Source organism: Planococcus citri, chromosome 5 (genome assembly GCF_950023065.1).
Source record: "Planococcus citri chromosome 5, ihPlaCitr1.1, whole genome shotgun sequence".
Taxonomy (NCBI): domain Eukaryota; kingdom Metazoa; phylum Arthropoda; class Insecta; order Hemiptera; family Pseudococcidae; genus Planococcus; species Planococcus citri.
The window spans coordinates 370,021-386,325 of record NC_088681.1 but is presented as its reverse complement, the minus strand read 5'-3'; the positions used below and the strand labels follow the sequence as shown (position 1 = coordinate 386,325).

At 37.9% G+C, this 16,305-nt stretch overlaps 1 protein-coding gene across 9 annotated transcripts; it reads left to right on the top strand.

The window, feature by feature from the left end:
- The first annotated feature begins 451 nt into the window (after positions 1 to 451).
- Positions 452 to 16,305, top strand: LOC135847575 (coiled-coil domain-containing protein CG32809-like). Of its 9 annotated transcripts, XM_065367161.1 has the most exons (21): positions 1,085 to 1,351; positions 1,941 to 2,938; positions 6,416 to 6,549; positions 6,617 to 6,806; positions 6,899 to 7,097; positions 7,287 to 7,473; positions 7,708 to 7,861; positions 8,577 to 8,718; positions 9,287 to 9,418; positions 9,577 to 9,692; positions 10,171 to 10,224; positions 10,859 to 10,948; positions 11,642 to 11,725; positions 11,844 to 11,997; positions 12,092 to 12,214; positions 12,312 to 12,419; positions 12,517 to 12,615; positions 12,726 to 12,809; positions 12,915 to 13,005; positions 13,378 to 13,704; positions 13,806 to 14,068. In XM_065367161.1, exons 2-21 carry the CDS (start codon positions 2,302 to 2,304, stop codon positions 13,818 to 13,820), a joined length of 3,120 nt encoding a protein of 1,039 aa, XP_065223233.1. In that variant the 5' UTR covers positions 1,085 to 1,351; positions 1,941 to 2,301; the 3' UTR covers positions 13,821 to 14,068. The 9 variants fall into 9 exon arrangements, with proteins under 9 accessions (XP_065223226.1, XP_065223232.1, XP_065223230.1 ...); XM_065367154.1 differs by lacking the exon at positions 1,085 to 1,351 and adding an exon at positions 452 to 1,004 and having other exon boundaries at positions 13,378 to 16,305; XM_065367157.1 differs by having other exon boundaries at positions 1,084 to 1,351; positions 6,629 to 6,806; positions 13,378 to 16,305.

Genomic DNA, 16,305 nt, shown 5'->3' with positions numbered 1-16,305 from the left:
TTACGTATTGAAGTGGTAGGGGTAGTCTGTACTGAATGCCTTACTCGGTCCGTTGTTTCTGGCGTTCTTACTGATCTTTTCCGACCTGTAGGCTTATTTTTACAAGCATGAGCGGTTTTCTCGAAGTTTTTTACCCATAATTTCACTGTTGGCCTCGATGGCACTTCACTTTTACCGGTAAGTTTAAAATGTTTGCGGAAGGCACGAATTGCACTAATGTAAGAGTCATTATTTTTGAAAAAGGCCTTTACAATAAAAGCGCGCTGCACAGCCGTCCACTTCTCCATGGTAAAAAATTAATACTGAAACATAATTCGGCATGTGTTGGCTACCTGGAACCGCTTTTACCATTCGGACTTCCACGTTCCCCAGAGGGCGATACCGTCGCGCATTCTGATTGGCTGTTGATATTTCTGTGCTCTTGTTGTTTACATTTCAAAACGGGACTTTTTATCACAAACTTCGGCGATTTCATTCTCATATTAATTTTCAACGATATTTCATTAATTTCGTAAATTTCGTGGTTTTTTTTTTAGTGTTTTTGATTAATATATGACTTCTAGTATCGTTATATGTTGTGAATAATGAATATTACCTCGAGTTACAGTGTTTTAGTGAGCTTAGAAGGATGAAACAAAGTTGCACGATTAAATGAATTTAAAGTTCTTTGCAAGTGTTATTTTAATTCACCACAACATTTACTCGATAGCACGATCGCAAAGCAATTCTCTATACGTAAATTTAGTTTTATTCAATGTGAAATAATGGAAATATAACATCGAATTTGAAATCGCCGAAGTTTGTGATATAAAGTCCCGTTTTGATAAGCACCTAAGAGCACAGAATATCACTGACCAATCACGTACCACGAATGCTAGCGCCCTCTGGGGAACGTGGAAGTCCGAATCAGTGCTCACCAAAATGTGAAAGGTTATTCTGGAACACCCTGGACTACTTCTGGCAGAGAAGAATGCAACCAGTTATACATCATCCGTCATCGCGTGGTATGTTGCGCATGCGTCGTTACATTGCGTACGCCATTTTTGTTTTTTCCAAGTCGATTTTTATCGATCGAGTAAATCTGTAGATCGACCATCGACCGACGTCGATCTTTCGATCGATAATTACGAATTTACGATCCATCTGGTTATCAATATAATATCAGCCTGCGGTGATATGTCGAATTTGGTTACGTCTACGTCCGTAGTGTTTAATTTTAATTAAAATTTCTCGTTATCGTTAAACTCGTGAATGCTCATGCTCGTCAAGTAACATGTCATTTTCTGTTGAACAAATTCATTCTCGCATTCGGATAAATTGAAATCACGAGTATGTGATAATAATCATTATAGTATGTTACATTTTTGAAACTATACAAACATATTAATTATATAATATTTCTTAATGAATGATTAATCATCCTCCAAGGTTGAGGAATGAGGATCAATTGAGCGGGCAACGATGGCTGGTATATGCCAGATTGCTAAAAGACAGTTCATTTGGGTAGGTTTTGAAATGACGTTGGTAGAGCTTTTCCAATTGTAAAGTGAACGTAAAATTTGGCAAATGAAAAAAAATGCATAAAAAACACAACAGCGCGTATTATTTCATTTCGTTTTTCAACTTGGTTATACGTTGAAACGTTGATCAGCGAGTCCGAGAACGTACCATTACGCCCATATGGGATGCTTGCGCTGTGCTATTCTATTCTTTCGATTTGGCCTGACGCTCTTCATTTGTGTAATGTACCTCTACCTACCTAGTTCCTAGGTTATAGACTCTTCCTAGAATGGAGTAAGTAACTTTTTCATCATTCCGATGGAAATTTCTAGTGGCTGTTTGCGGTTTCCAACAGATAGGATTCTTTTTAGGTACCTATTCGTTTATATACTTATTCTATCTTCGGGTACTTATTTTCGTATGTGTGTTTTCTTTTGCAGGTGGATGGTGTTTCTGGAAAACATGGATACGTCGCTGATGATAATAATATAAGTACCTAATCCTCTTCTTCATCGAATTGAAAATGCGATGAAATTTAGAAGAAATTTTTCGCATCGCATTAGCCGCTAGTTACCAATAATTTTCAAATGAGGAATTTCTCAATTATTATTATCAAGAATGAATGCGGCGATAGTGAAACTACATTCGCTCGATAGTTACTGCGGCTATTTAATGCCTATACAGAAAGAGAAATAGGTACTCGTGGCGACATATTTACGTATAAGCCTATAGAAATATCGAAAATGCAGCCCTGAATTTGTATTGTTCCTAACCGCGTGCATAAAACTACTCGTATACAAAATGGCAAGCACATACGCCTCTAGTGATAAATCGGATTCGAGTAGTTACTACGACGAACCTCGGCATTTATACGCGAACGCGAACGAGAAAGTCGCAAAATGCGAAAAAACTAAAGGAATAGGAGGATTACACTCTAGAATAATTCCGATCTTTCGAAGAGGCGCGTTGACGGCCAAACAAAGTAAATGCGCTCATTCGGCCGGCGCCGGCTCGGCTTCGGCGTTTGTACCTGGTAAAAAAGTTAGCTTTATTAACCAAAATCAGAAGAGCGGTTTTAGTTCCTCAATGTCTACAGACCACGTGTCAACTCAGGGTTACCCACCGGTTAGAACTGTTCCTAGTGTTCCTGTCGCCATTGAAAGGCGACCCTTGTACGAGAACATACGCAACAATAACGCATCACCGCTCGATGTGTTTTTGTATAAAAAAAACGTCGCCGCCCTTTATAGCGCGACGACGCGAGCCAAAGAGAAACCTATCGCATCTGCGAATGGTCGTCGTATCGAAAAACCAAAACTGAGAACCGGCTCATCCATTACCACATCGTTTACCGCAGATTGGCAAAGATGTTCCGGCTCCGAATCTGGCAGCGAAGCCGAAGAAATCAAACGCATTTTTGAGCAAAATAATAACCAAGGTAGGTTAGGTTTCTATAACTGTACGCGGTACCTAATATGTATACAGGGTGCCCAGAAATATCGAGTACCCCTAAGAAAGTTTTTCATTAAAAATATACGCGTAGGTTGGCAACGTGAAATAGATGCATATGATTGGTGGAATGTTATCTCTTCAGTCCAACAACCAATCATGTACTATCATTATTATCATTCACTGTGACCAACCAAAGTATTTTGGTAGAAAACTTTTTTAGGGGTACCCGATATTTCTGGGCACCCTGCATGTAATATGTACCTTTACATACGTATCATTTTTACTACCTACTCGCGAGTCGCATCGTATTAAGAAACATACCCGACAATTCGATTCGAACCGATTTCAACGTTTATGAAACAGATGACTCTGTCTCTCTTTCAGCTTTTCATCGATGGCTAGGTAGCTCTAGGTAGAGGTAGGTACGTGGTGCGTGGTACGTAAATAGGTACTACGTAGTACGTATCCGGATCCGGTGAGAATTTTAATGGCTCGCTAGCTGCAAAGTTCAATCTTCTTTTCTATCCTGTAGAGTATAGAATATAGATGGGTGTTAATAGTGCGTAACCTGGCTAGGTGTCTGTCTACCTACCTATATCGATCTACTAGATGGAACGAAGTATCAGAAAGACATATACATTGCTAAATGAACATCACTGGCTTTTCTATTTCTCTCGTTTTTTCTATTTAAATTGTAGAAAGACCGTTTCTGATTTCTTTTTCTTTTCTTTTCTTTAAAAAAACTACGTCGTACAAGTTTTGGCACTCGAGCCCTCCACGAGATAATTTTAATTGCTTGAATCATGACGAAACAACTTTCATATGGGGAACATTTTTAATTTTCCGATATTATATGTACTAGCAACACTGTTCTTACCAGCGTTGATTTTCAAATTTTTAATTCGATTGATGTATCAAGAATAACGATTGATCGTGCCTTGAAACGGGCAACTGCACGTATCTAATTTGCAAAACAAAAAAAAAAGACGCACGTTCGTAAACTTAGTAACTTATACGTAGGTACGTAATGTTTCGTGTTGTAAAGCTACAGCACGTACCTACAATCAATACCTATTGCTGGAATTGCGATCGACGTAATTAATCAGTTGTTTTGGGTCATTATAAACACATTTTGACTAATGCTTCGTATACTTGAGCGTAATTCGTACATTTGTAGTGTGTGCCAACTGCCAAGACAGTGAAAATGTATGTATTTGTACGATTGATGCATATTCGTATTTTATAACTTCTTGTTTACAAATTAACCGCGTTTTAGATACCTACGCCGCGCCACCGCTAAAATCATCGCCAAATTCCAACTTTCTCGTTTATTTTTTATGTATCTATTTTTTTTTCGTTTTAATTTTCTGTTTTACTCTTATTTTTAGCTATAATTGTGCGACTTTGTCAATCTATTTATGGCTTACCCGTCCGCTGATTTTTATGTACGCCTTTATTGGTTCTTTACATTCCTAATTATCTCGTTGAAAACTTTTTTAGCATTTTATCTGATCGGCTTCCTAATTTTGGAATGTGATAATGTTTTTGTACATAGAACGTTCGAAGGTAAATTAGTGATTAGGGTACCTACTACCTACCTACCCCTACTTTTTTCGCAAAATTATTTTTTTCTTCTCGTTAGCCTCGCTTCAATCAACGAATCTCGCGCGAATAAATTGGTAACTTCGGTAGGTAGGTAGTAGGTACGTACTAAGTACGTACTATGTAATAATGCGCGATGCGGTGGGGTCGATCCACAATTTAATAGGTAGAGGTACCTACTGTGATCGAGTCGAATTCATTGCATTGTTAAAACGACCCCAATCCAATCTCCATTCATCCCGTCAACGAGTACATATCCGTGTTCACTCTACGAGTGATCAAGCAAGACACACTTGTAGAGTTCGAAAATTTTTTATTCGCGTTCGCCGATTCCGTTGAATTTGAATTTTTTGGTGGAGACCAAATGATGGCGAGTTTTCTTGAAATTGCACTCCTCCTCCCTGTCTCTCCTATTACGTAGATATGTATTTTCATTTTACCTCCACTACATGCTTACTTGGTTAATCGAGCTATTCGAGCTTGAGCTTACTAGTATTTCAGTGTCATTATGCGCGTAGATTTCGTTTTTTTTTTTTTTTTTTTTTTTGATATCCTACTACTCGTAAAATCGTAATTTTTCCAACTACCTACCTACATAAAAAAGTATAATTATTGTTACGCTTCATACAGTGTTACCAAATAATGACCAGTAGCGACGTATCATTCGCCTGATGAGTTGGGTTATCTGTGTCGATCCGAGCGATCGCCGATGATGAACAAAAATGAAACGTTTGAGATTACGAAATGGCGACTTGCCTAACGGCCGATACGTGTTCGAGATTTTAACGTATTAATCGCAATTCGTCGGAAAATCGTCTCGAATTGCCGGAACCATGTTGATTAATCGTTGGAAAAAGGACAAAGAGAAGGATAAATCGGCGGCCGGGGTCCCGGGTGCACGCTAATTCAAATAGCTCCGCCCAATTCAACCGGCTCGTCTAAAACCTTTAATAGCAGCTCGGTCTTGAAAAAGAGGAAATCCGGCAAAGAAGGTAAGTCCACAGACCACGATGAATAACGCGGTGGGCTTCGAATATATGGTTTGCGATCAACTCCAAGTATAGGATAACATTCGACATTTCTCTTAGCCAGGACTTTTTTTGTCGGCGAATGGAGAATTTTAAAAATATCGAAAAATTGTCCTACAAACTGAAAAAAATGAAAGAATTGGGGACTGAGGGAATGAAAGACAGAAAACAAGGTTTTAAGCAATTTTATAAAAAAAAAAACAAAACAAAAAAAGAACAGCATTTTTGTTTGTCTAACTTTACAACAAAAAGAGTTCTTTGGTAGGTTTGATTTTGCCAGAAATTACGATCATTTGACTATTTTATCAAAAAACACTTCTCGAGAATTTTGATGAAAAAACATTACAACTTTTTCTCTGACAATTTTGACAAAAACAGGGTTTTTTGGGGCAATTTTGAAAAGAATATGGGTGTACCGGTATAGTTTGGTGATTCGTTGCGATATTAATTATGTACTTAGCTAGAGCTACTACCTGTACTTCTACCTACTACCTACGAGTACCTAAGCCTATAGCGTGATCGTTTCATTTTTGTCGAAAAATGTGCTCGAATACTCGATTTGAATTTGATTAGACGGGCTTTTAAGCATTTCAATTCGTTTAAGAATTTGTCGTCGAGTGATGAAATGAAATTGAGACGTGGCGGCCGGTGGCCCTTTCGTGTCATGTCGTGTTTCATCTGTTTCCTTTCCTTATTTGCGGTTATTTTGTGTTTGATGGCGGTTCGAGATCGAGATACGATGCGATCAGATTAGTGGACGGGGAGAGGAGTTTTAGGTATCTTGCAAAATGAAATGAAATGAAATGAAATGAAATTGGACGCTTTTGTTTCAGGAAACCGGGTCGATGAAGAGCGCAGAAATCGCGCCAATCGGCGCGAAGATGCCAGACGTCATACGCTGACCGGAGATCACCATCTCGGCGTTAATTACCAGCCGAATAATATAAATAAAAGCGTGGATTTGGAAGTAAGTCTCGGTAGTACGCCTACGCCGTCAAGTAAACCTTTGAAAGCGTACAAATTGCGATTTCTAGTCGTATTTTCAGTCTCCGTTAACCAGAGGCAGAGGATATGCTCCGCCGTCAAATTCCGTACTATTCGACGAAGATCCCGGTATCATGTCCGAGGTGGAGACCAGTTCGACCGGATTCCGAAGGGGAAATAAACTGCGTAGCTCTTTACCAGTAGTCAAAACTCATTCTAAAACGCTCGAAAGGCCGCTAGGTAAGGTTGGCGAAAAAAGCAATCGCGAATCGCGACGCTCTACGCTCTTTTTGACTTTTTCTTCTAATTAGGTACATTCTTCTTCTACGTAGGTCTTGTTTTTTTGCAATATCGAAACGAAACCAAACGATCTCTGTTGCCAAATGAAATCACATCGTTGGATACGGTCAAAGCGTTGTTCGTTCGATCGTTTCCTAAACAACTCACTATGGAGTATTTAGATTCGCGTCGAGTGAAAATCTACATACACGATTCCAACAAAGATATGTTTTACGAGTTGGAAGATTTAAGGTGAATGCGATTTTTAAAAATACGTAACGTAACTTGGGTATCTAGGTAGAGGTACCATTTATCGTACACCCACTTATTACTAATAGGTAATACAAGTAGGTAGGTAGGTAGGTAGAGGTACATACGGTTTTACGAGTACTAAATAATGTTCAACTGTGTGCGTTTGTTTTTTTATTGCCTGTTGCGCAGATCTCATTTAAACGAAATTCGCGATCGTTCTGTCCTAAGACTGTACGAATGTGCGGATGTTGCCGGAGGCAGTTTACCAGCCGGCTTGTCGGCTCAATCTCATATGTGGGTCGATCAAGATCAGTCGTATTTCAGCGAACCGGAATTCGATTCCGAATTTCAACATCAACATATTCATAAAACAAAGGTTAGTATCTACTGGCGTTTCAGGCGTTTGGTTCCATCGCTGCAACCATACCACCTTTTATCTCTTTTAACGCTGAGATTCGACGAATACGTAGGTATTACCTACCATAGTTAAAATAAAAGAATAAAACCATCGCCTTGCGAATTGCGAAAAACGTATGAAAGACTGATCTGATTGGTAGTGGTAGTGGTAGTGGTAGTTGCTAAAATATCAACTAAGTACCTACTATTGCAGGGGAACAAAAGTAATCTCGCTCATCAGCCGTGTTATATGACTCATTCTTTTCCACCTGGCACATCGGCAACCCTACCCAGAGGCGTCGGTGCAGGAGCATCTCTTACTAGACCTTTTTCATCGATGCTTCCAAATTCAACGAAGCCTCACGCGGGTAAGTTCAAGTTTATACCTAATCCTAATCGTTGTTTACATATACAATATATGTACATGCCTATGAGTATTTACAAAAACCGGTGGTGGTTGTTAGGTACCTTACCTACACCTACGAATTTATCGAGAAAGTTAGCTACAGGGTGCCCAGAAATATCGAGCACCCCTAAGAAAGTTTTTCATTAAAAATATAGGTTGGCAACGTGAACGGTTAAATAGATGCGTATGATTGGTGGAATGTTATCTCTCCAGTCCGGCCAACAACCAATCATGTGCTATCATTATTACTCGTATCATTCACTGTGACCAACCAAAGTATTTTAGTAGAAAACTTTTTTAAGGGGTGCTCGATATTTCTGGGCACCCTGTATGTAGATTGTAGGTATGTAGGTACTAGGTGTAAGTGGGTACTTGCACATTTTGTACCTAGCCGTAGCCTTTCTTACAAAATCGCATTCCAATTTTTGTAGTTGAAACCTAATTGACGAAAAAGCTCGATTGCGATTACCTACCTAGTACCTACGTACATTACGTATAGTCGCTTGGCATGAAATTTTGTGCCAGCATCAGCATCGCAGTATGCAGCTCTCTTGAGAAGTACACTACATACCTACTGATGCTAATGGTTAATTGTTGCGCCGCGTTGATTGCCAATTGCCAGTGCCAAATTTCCTTCATCGGTGATTTTTAATCTTAGGTACCTCTTCTTTTTATAGGGTTTATGTCGTCGCCGGAACGAGCGCCGGCGCCTAACCGTAGCTATAATTCGTACGGTCGTAATTTATACGAAGATCCCTACTATTCGCAGTACGGAATTAGGTCGTCTTCCATAACGCCAATTATCGATGAAGAAACTAGGTAAGTTATGAAATGCTCAAAAAACTGACGAAATTTCAGGAAAATTCACCAACGTTTAGAAAAAATTACCTGCATTGTTGAAATCTCTTCCATAAACGCAATTGAAATCCGCCTTGAAAAAACTGTAAAAATAATAATAATACCTAGAAAAAAAGAAACTAATAATATAGTGATGAAACTTGTCAAAAATTACATTAAAGCGTGTTAATAACATATTAAAATGATATAAAAACACGAAACAAGCATTAAAATCACTAAAAATTTAAAGAAAATTGAACCATTTTTTTCCAAATTAGGCCAAATGTCGGAAAAATAACATAGAACGTCCTTGAAACCTCATTTCTACGCAATCAAATGTAAAAGTTGTACATCTCGTAAATAGTATGTTAGAACTACAAATTTTGAAAAAGTGATAAAATTTAACTTTGAGGTGTTTTTATGTAAGTACATTTTTTCAATCAGTTCCTTCTTACGTAGGTAGGTCTAGGTCTAGGTATACGGTATTGTTATAATGAGTGTTACATTCGCGAATGGATGTTTACTTTTGTTCTGTTTTTTCGCCTTCAAGTGACACTGAATTACTGGAAGATGGGTACAGTTTATACAGCGGCGTTAAATTACCACCTTCCGGCACGGTACGCCCGGCGGCTGCTTTTGGACTTGCGACCATGACACCAGCTGTACCACTTGACGTCACTAGGTACTTTCTTCAATTTCTTACACATACTTTATACCTGATCCAGGGTCACGCTCGTGACTCCACCCCGCCACCCCTCAAAAAAATGATATGACACCTATTCTGTATTACTGCTTAAGTGCTTACCTTTGGTAACGATTTTCAACGATATCTGTACCCAGGTTACGTGTAGAACATATGGAAAGACAACTGGCCAACTTGACAGGTTTGGTTCAGAAAGCGTTGACTCAAACCGTACCTACGCCTTCGCCTAGAGATCGGGACGTATCTTCCGCAGGTACTTATGTACTACCTAAATCGTAAATAGTACATTTCATAAGTCGTAGTTTTCTTATTTTCTTAAAAGAAGAAGGAAAGGCCTCCGGCCCCATCGAGAAAGATTACAGCTGATTTAGTACTCTGTGTGAGAGTCCTCTAGGTACTGGTACCTACATTTAGGTACAGGGTGCCCAGAAATATCGAGCACCCCTAAGAAAGTTTTTCATTAAAAATATAGGTTGGCAACGTGAAATAGATGCATATGATTGGTGGAATGTTATCTCTCCAGTCCAACAACTAATCATGCGCTATCATTATTACTCGTATCATTCACCGTGACCAACCAAAGTATTTTAGTAGAAAACTTTCTTAGGGGTGCTCGATATTTCTGGGCACCCTGTATCTATTTACTCGTATTCCGACGCGAAACCAAATCTCGTAGTTAAAAATACTAATGGCCAGTTACTTAATCGTTTTGTTTACCCTTTGCATTACAGACGAGTCATGTTCGAGATCTGATACAGAACCGCCTAAATTGTCCAAAGCCAAAGGTGATGATTGTTCTGATAATTATTATTTTTTCGACTAACTAGGGAATGGTCAGAAGTGTTGGTTGCCTACATGTAGCATATGAAGGGGCTACCTACACGGTATATTCACTTTTTCTGAAACGAGCCTTGTTTTGGAAATTCAGGGTTGCCAAATTTTTAAAAGTTATTCATACTTTTTGCCTAACTTTAGAACTGAAGGGGCTTCGTAAATCTGAAAAAATGTACTGTCGTTCATTAAATTTCTTAAGGTAAAATAATTTTTTTCAAATTTAAGAAGCCCCTTCAGTTCTAGAGTTAGGCAAAAAGTATGAATAGCATTTTTTGATCGTCTTGATGTCCTCTATCCAAATCGCTAATCAGTTTTGAAAAAATTTGAAATTTTCGAAACTTAAAAAATTTTAAATTTCAACATTGGCAACCCTGAATTTCCAAAACAAGGCTCGTTTCAGAAAAAGTGAATATACCGTGTAGGTAGCCCCTTCATATGCTACATGTAGGCAACCGCTCGGTCCGACCAGCAACCAACACTTCTGACCGTTCCTAGTAAGTTCTCAATTTGATGTGTTTTTTGATTGAGGATGAGATATTCGCGTCGAAGGAAGAATGAATTAATTTTTCGTCCGTCTGATTACAGATAGATCTGTTTCATTTGAGAAATCCGTGTCGTTTAGCGGTGATCCGCCAGATATCAGTTCACCAAAGCAGCATTCGTCTCAGCATGCAGGTAGGCGCCTAACGCTATACGCTCCGCTCCTCTCCTCTCTTCTCGTCAGTTTTTGCCTCTTTATTTATTCATCATCATCATCATTCTACGTAGATTGGTAATTACTTGGGTACCTATTCTTTGGTACCTACTGGTACTGGTACATATTTTCAAATTTCATTTTTAAATACAAGGAACTTATGTACCTACTTTTGAAAATTACGAGTAGCCTATTCTCCAGTCATTTCCTGATCAATCCAGCATTAGTTGGTTTGGTACCTACTCGTATATGAGAATTGGAAACTTGCGTACCTTACATACAAAAATTGCAGTTTTGTGCAGTCGCAAATAATTGTATTATGTATACATACCTACCCACTTAATATCAATTTACATATTTGTGTATCTATCGCTGTTTTGTTTCTGTGTGTGTTTTTTTTTAAACGCTGCGTAAATAACAGATAGTAAGCAGGCTAAAAGCCAGCTATGAAATCTTCAACTTTGCCTAGAATGTCCTCTCAAGGTAATACAATCCTGTTGTCTCTGTCTTTAGTGTTGTTGTTGTTGGTGATAGGTAGATGACGTGTATAGCTTGCTGCGGTTGCATATTGTGTTATGTACATCGGTAGTGGAAACGACAGATTTACCTATTTTAATTTTTAAATAATCCCGAGTGGCGAGTACCTTCGTAAAAGACGGTTTTTCATGTTGCAGAAAGGGATCAATTTAAACCTAAGCCACTGCCGAAACCGTTATCTCTATCTCCGGCACCTTACGATGGTAGAACTGTATACAGAGGCGAGTATACCTGCTACCTACGTCGAAAATTGCACATTCACGTTTCTCTCACCGCAGCCTTATAAACATAATTCGCGATGATATTTTTTAAATTTTTTTGTCATTTTCTCGTCCGCAGATTTACAACTAACCCCGGAAATGTACAATCAGCTGAGAGGCTTGCAGAAGAAAGCCAGAGATTTAAGACAGGAAGCTCGAAGTCTCAGGCGGATGTCTCAAGCGCAGGCTCACGCAGTGAAAGAAACCGTTAGAGATACCTATATTAAGATAAGGTGTTTAAATCTTCCTTACAAGTTACGAGCGTATCACACTCATTCTTAGAATTCATCCGTTACTAATCTTGTGTAAAATTTACTGCTGTATCAGATCCATGATAATGAGTGGTGGCGAATGTCTGTGGTCGGGAGGCGCCGATTCTGAAAGAATTAAAATCAGTAGAGCGGAAGAAGTTTATAGACAAGAAATCATTAAACTTGAAGATGATTTAACGTAATTCGCCTATTTTCTTCTTCTTCTTCTTCTTCTTCGCTTTTCTCTCATACAATTGGGTACTTACTTGATATTTTTTTTTCATTGAAATTTTCAGAGAACTTGAAAGAACAGTAGAAAAATTGAGAAGTAATGTTATCAATAGAAAAACCAGAGTGAACATGTCCGATGTTGAAAATATGGCATTAATCTTGAGTAAATCAAGGTTGGTATAACGACATTAGTGCTCTCTCAACTTGATTACCTACGCGTAAAAAATCATTGTCTCGCTCATCGCTTTTATGTGCCTTGTTTTTTGGCAGCAAAACAGTGGCCGATTTGAAATTGAAATTTCCTTTGCTCCAAAACGCGATGAAATCCCTGATGACGTTGGAAATGGAAAGGATCGTAACGGAAGAAACGTGAGTAAAACCTATCATTTTTACTTTATTATGACCAATGCCGCAACACGGTTTTGAAATTTCCATAAACTCGCAACGTCGCAACGGTTTTGAATTTGATATTGTTTCAGATTCTTGAAGGAAGAGCCCGATAGACTAGAAAGCGCGCTGAAAAGGTGTAAGAAGTTGACTGGAACTTTAGTTACACTCAAAAGGTAACCGCGGTATTTTTAAACAAAACACACATACCTAGGAGTATCTGTATTATCCGTCCGCCCAAGTACAGTCGATGATTATATAGGTAAATTTTTACATTTCAGACTAGCGTCTGTACAAGAGCAAAGATTGCCAGATAATTGCTTATCGCCTACTACGGATGAAACTCCTCCAGTTACTCCTACTTTGGGAAAGGTAGGCAATTTATTATTCGCGTACTTGGAGTGTATTTTCTTGAAATTTTCTTTCTCCTTCCGGAGACGGAAAAATTATGCGGCTCTCCAGCAAATGTTTCTTCTATATTGTTATCGCTGGTGTTTTTGTCTTTTCCAAAATAGGTATTTTTTTTTTTTTTTTTAATTTAAATAAATTAATTAAATTATCAGCTGAGATTACCCTTAAATTTTGTTTGGTGTGAATGTGTTTTTGTTAGATTTTTGCTTCGACTTTCAGCGGCCTGTCCAGATGGCCTTGATGGCCTAGATGGCCAAGGCAATGCCAAATGCGCGTAAAAGTACTTACACCTACACGAGTAATTAGTATAAACAATATTCGTTATGTTTTTAGTGCGATGGATCGAGTGATGTCATGGGATCCCCAGGTTGCGGCGGCGATGCTGGAGGAAGATATGATGGCAGTGACCTAGGTGATGCGAAGAGCACGCTCGACTCTTTGCTAGACGAATTGCAAAAAACATCGTCGTCTTTGAAAAGTGCTATTCACACCCACACCAATGGAACATTACGCCAGCTGCATTCGTTCCCATCATCTGATTACAAACCTCCGGTGCCCGAACGTAACGTCGACTCTAGTGGTAAACGTATACCTCCTCCACCGCCTCCGAGGACCAGCTCAAAATCTCCGCTAGCCTCGCCTACCAATCCGAGCGCTCCGGTACGTTTAAATTATAGTCCAATACGTAAAGGATCATTGGGATCTTTGACTAAGGTGTTGAAAGATAAATTAGAGCAACCTTGCGCTTCTACATCCTCCAGTTGCGAATCTATTAACTCTCAAGAAGGCGTACAGCAGTCTCAGCAAAGACAAGAACAGCTCGAGTTGAGGCATCAAGAACTGCTCAAGAAACAAAAAGCTCTGCAGGAGCAGTACACTAGGCTGCAACAGTTACAGAAAACTTCCCCTCCTGATTTGCTGCAGCTCAAGAAAACCGGCAGCGAGAGTGATATTTTAGCCAAAATGGACTTAGGACTGACCATTACACCCATTTCTGCTAGTTTATCCTACTTAGTCACTGAAACCAATGATCAGAATTCAAATAACCACACTTCCCACTCGCTTGCCAGTAAGCCGGCAGTTTACGAAACCGATATATTGTAGGTAGGTAGAGGTACTAGGTACTACGAGGAGGTGTACTCCATGGTAGTTATGAGTTATGACCAATTTTGGCCATGATGATGATAATGAATAATACCTAATAACTGTTGTCACTCTACCAGTGATACATATTATCGCACCTCGGGAGTAATAAGGTGACATCTCAAAAAAGTGGAATTTTACAGGAGAGTGGTTTTCTTTTTTTTTTTTAAAACTTGATTCATTATTTTTATCAACTTATAATTAATTGTGAGGAATGAATAGCACCTCATTTTAAAGATCTGATATCCTACCTTCATTTAGCATAATAAGAACACTTTGAAAAATAAAAATAATAAAATCTTAAACAGGAAATATTTCAATGTTTGGAAAACATTTTGAGTTAGAACCTTTCATTAAAGTTGATGTGGAGGCGAAATGAAGCGTCCAAAAAAAAAATTCATTATAACAAAGTTCAAAGTTGTAGAGAATTAAATTTCCAATCGGAATCGACATAATGTCGTTAGTTTTTTTCTAGAGTGCTTAGTTTTTGAGTTTTTCTCAAAAAACTAAAATTTCATGATATGTGCAAATTCATTTTTCTGAAAAGTGATCAATTTAAAAAAAATTTTCCATTTGGTACAAACCAATAAAAAATGCATTCCTTGTGACTATTTCTAAGTCATTCTAACTGACAAACATTCAAAACAATCAAGACTGTTTGTTAACACTTGACACTTTGTATGTACGAAATTTGCTCAAAAAAGGTGGAGTTTTTTGAGATGTACCCTTATAACTCTGAACAACTTGCAATGTTGTTGGGATTTTGAGTTAGGCCATTTGGGTTTTTTACATGATCTAGATAATGTACCCAACTCAAAGTGTTATTTTTGGTTGAGGGGGGTCATACAAGCCCCAAAAATGCAAAAACATCAAAATCAATTTTTTTTGAGATGTCACCTTATTACTCCTGAGGTGCGTTATGCACTATCGGCTGATTGGTTATTTCAAACACAATTAAACCAAACCAAACTGAAAAATTACCTTCGCTTTTTCAAAGTTAGCCTTTTCAATGCAAAAAATTACAAAAAAGTTGTAACCTTGTAACTTGTGCCTATTATGAAATAAACCAGTCTGCAAAAGTTTACAACTCAAAAAATGCAAACTAATGCAGTCATTGTGAAAATATCAAAGTTTATCTTGGTATGAAAGCGTGATGACGATGTACACTTTTATTTGCACTTACCTAATTTGTGTTGTATGCTATCAGGAAATTCAACGTGGTCCATTTTGACATTTTTGACCAAGTTATTTTTTTCTGTTTTTGTTTTTATTTTTGTATGTATGTATTGGTGCGTATTTTTTGGTTTGTTATACTTAGGTGAGTAGGTTATATTGGTATTGTTTATATATTTTTTTAAAATACTGTACTTTTCATGGAGCCTTTTTACTTTACACTTGAGAACGATCTTCTTAGTTTTGAACGATGCAATCAATCAGTTTTAATACAAAAACGTTTACTCTAAGCTTTAAAACTTGAGTTTTTTTGTTTTTTGTTTTTTCGATTCCATTTTTCTGAATAGATAGGTAACTACATATGAAGAGCTCTATTCCAAAGTGGGTCAAGTCATTTTTAAAAAATGCACGTTTTTTGTAGATTTTTACTTCAAAAGTGAGTTAAGTCATTGATTTTTCAAAGTGATTTTTTCAACAAGCAGTTGTTCCATGTCCAAAGAAAGGAAATGTACCCCGACCTTACAAAGCAGAACAAATTTTAGCAACAAAAATTTTAAACGCATTTTTTGGTGAAAAAAATGACTTAACCCACTTTGGAATAGAGCTCTTCATATATTGTTTCAATGATGAATTACCTCAGTAGTGATATCTGGTAAACAACTTTCATAATACTGATGTTTTACTGAAAATGATGAAAGTAAGCTCGTTTTTAAAGGAATAATGTAATCAGCATCAGCTGCAGTTAGCTGCAGTGAAGGCACTATGCGCATGAGAAGCATCTGTGCAAAGTTTTTATTTCTCTATTGTTTCTATTGTACGTGTTTGTTCCTTAAATATTAAGCAATCTATTCTTGATTTCTGAATTCATTGGTACCTATGTTTTAAAGCAACATCGATTTATGTGCTCAATTTGAAAATAAATAGCTTTCAAACTTCAAAGATAAA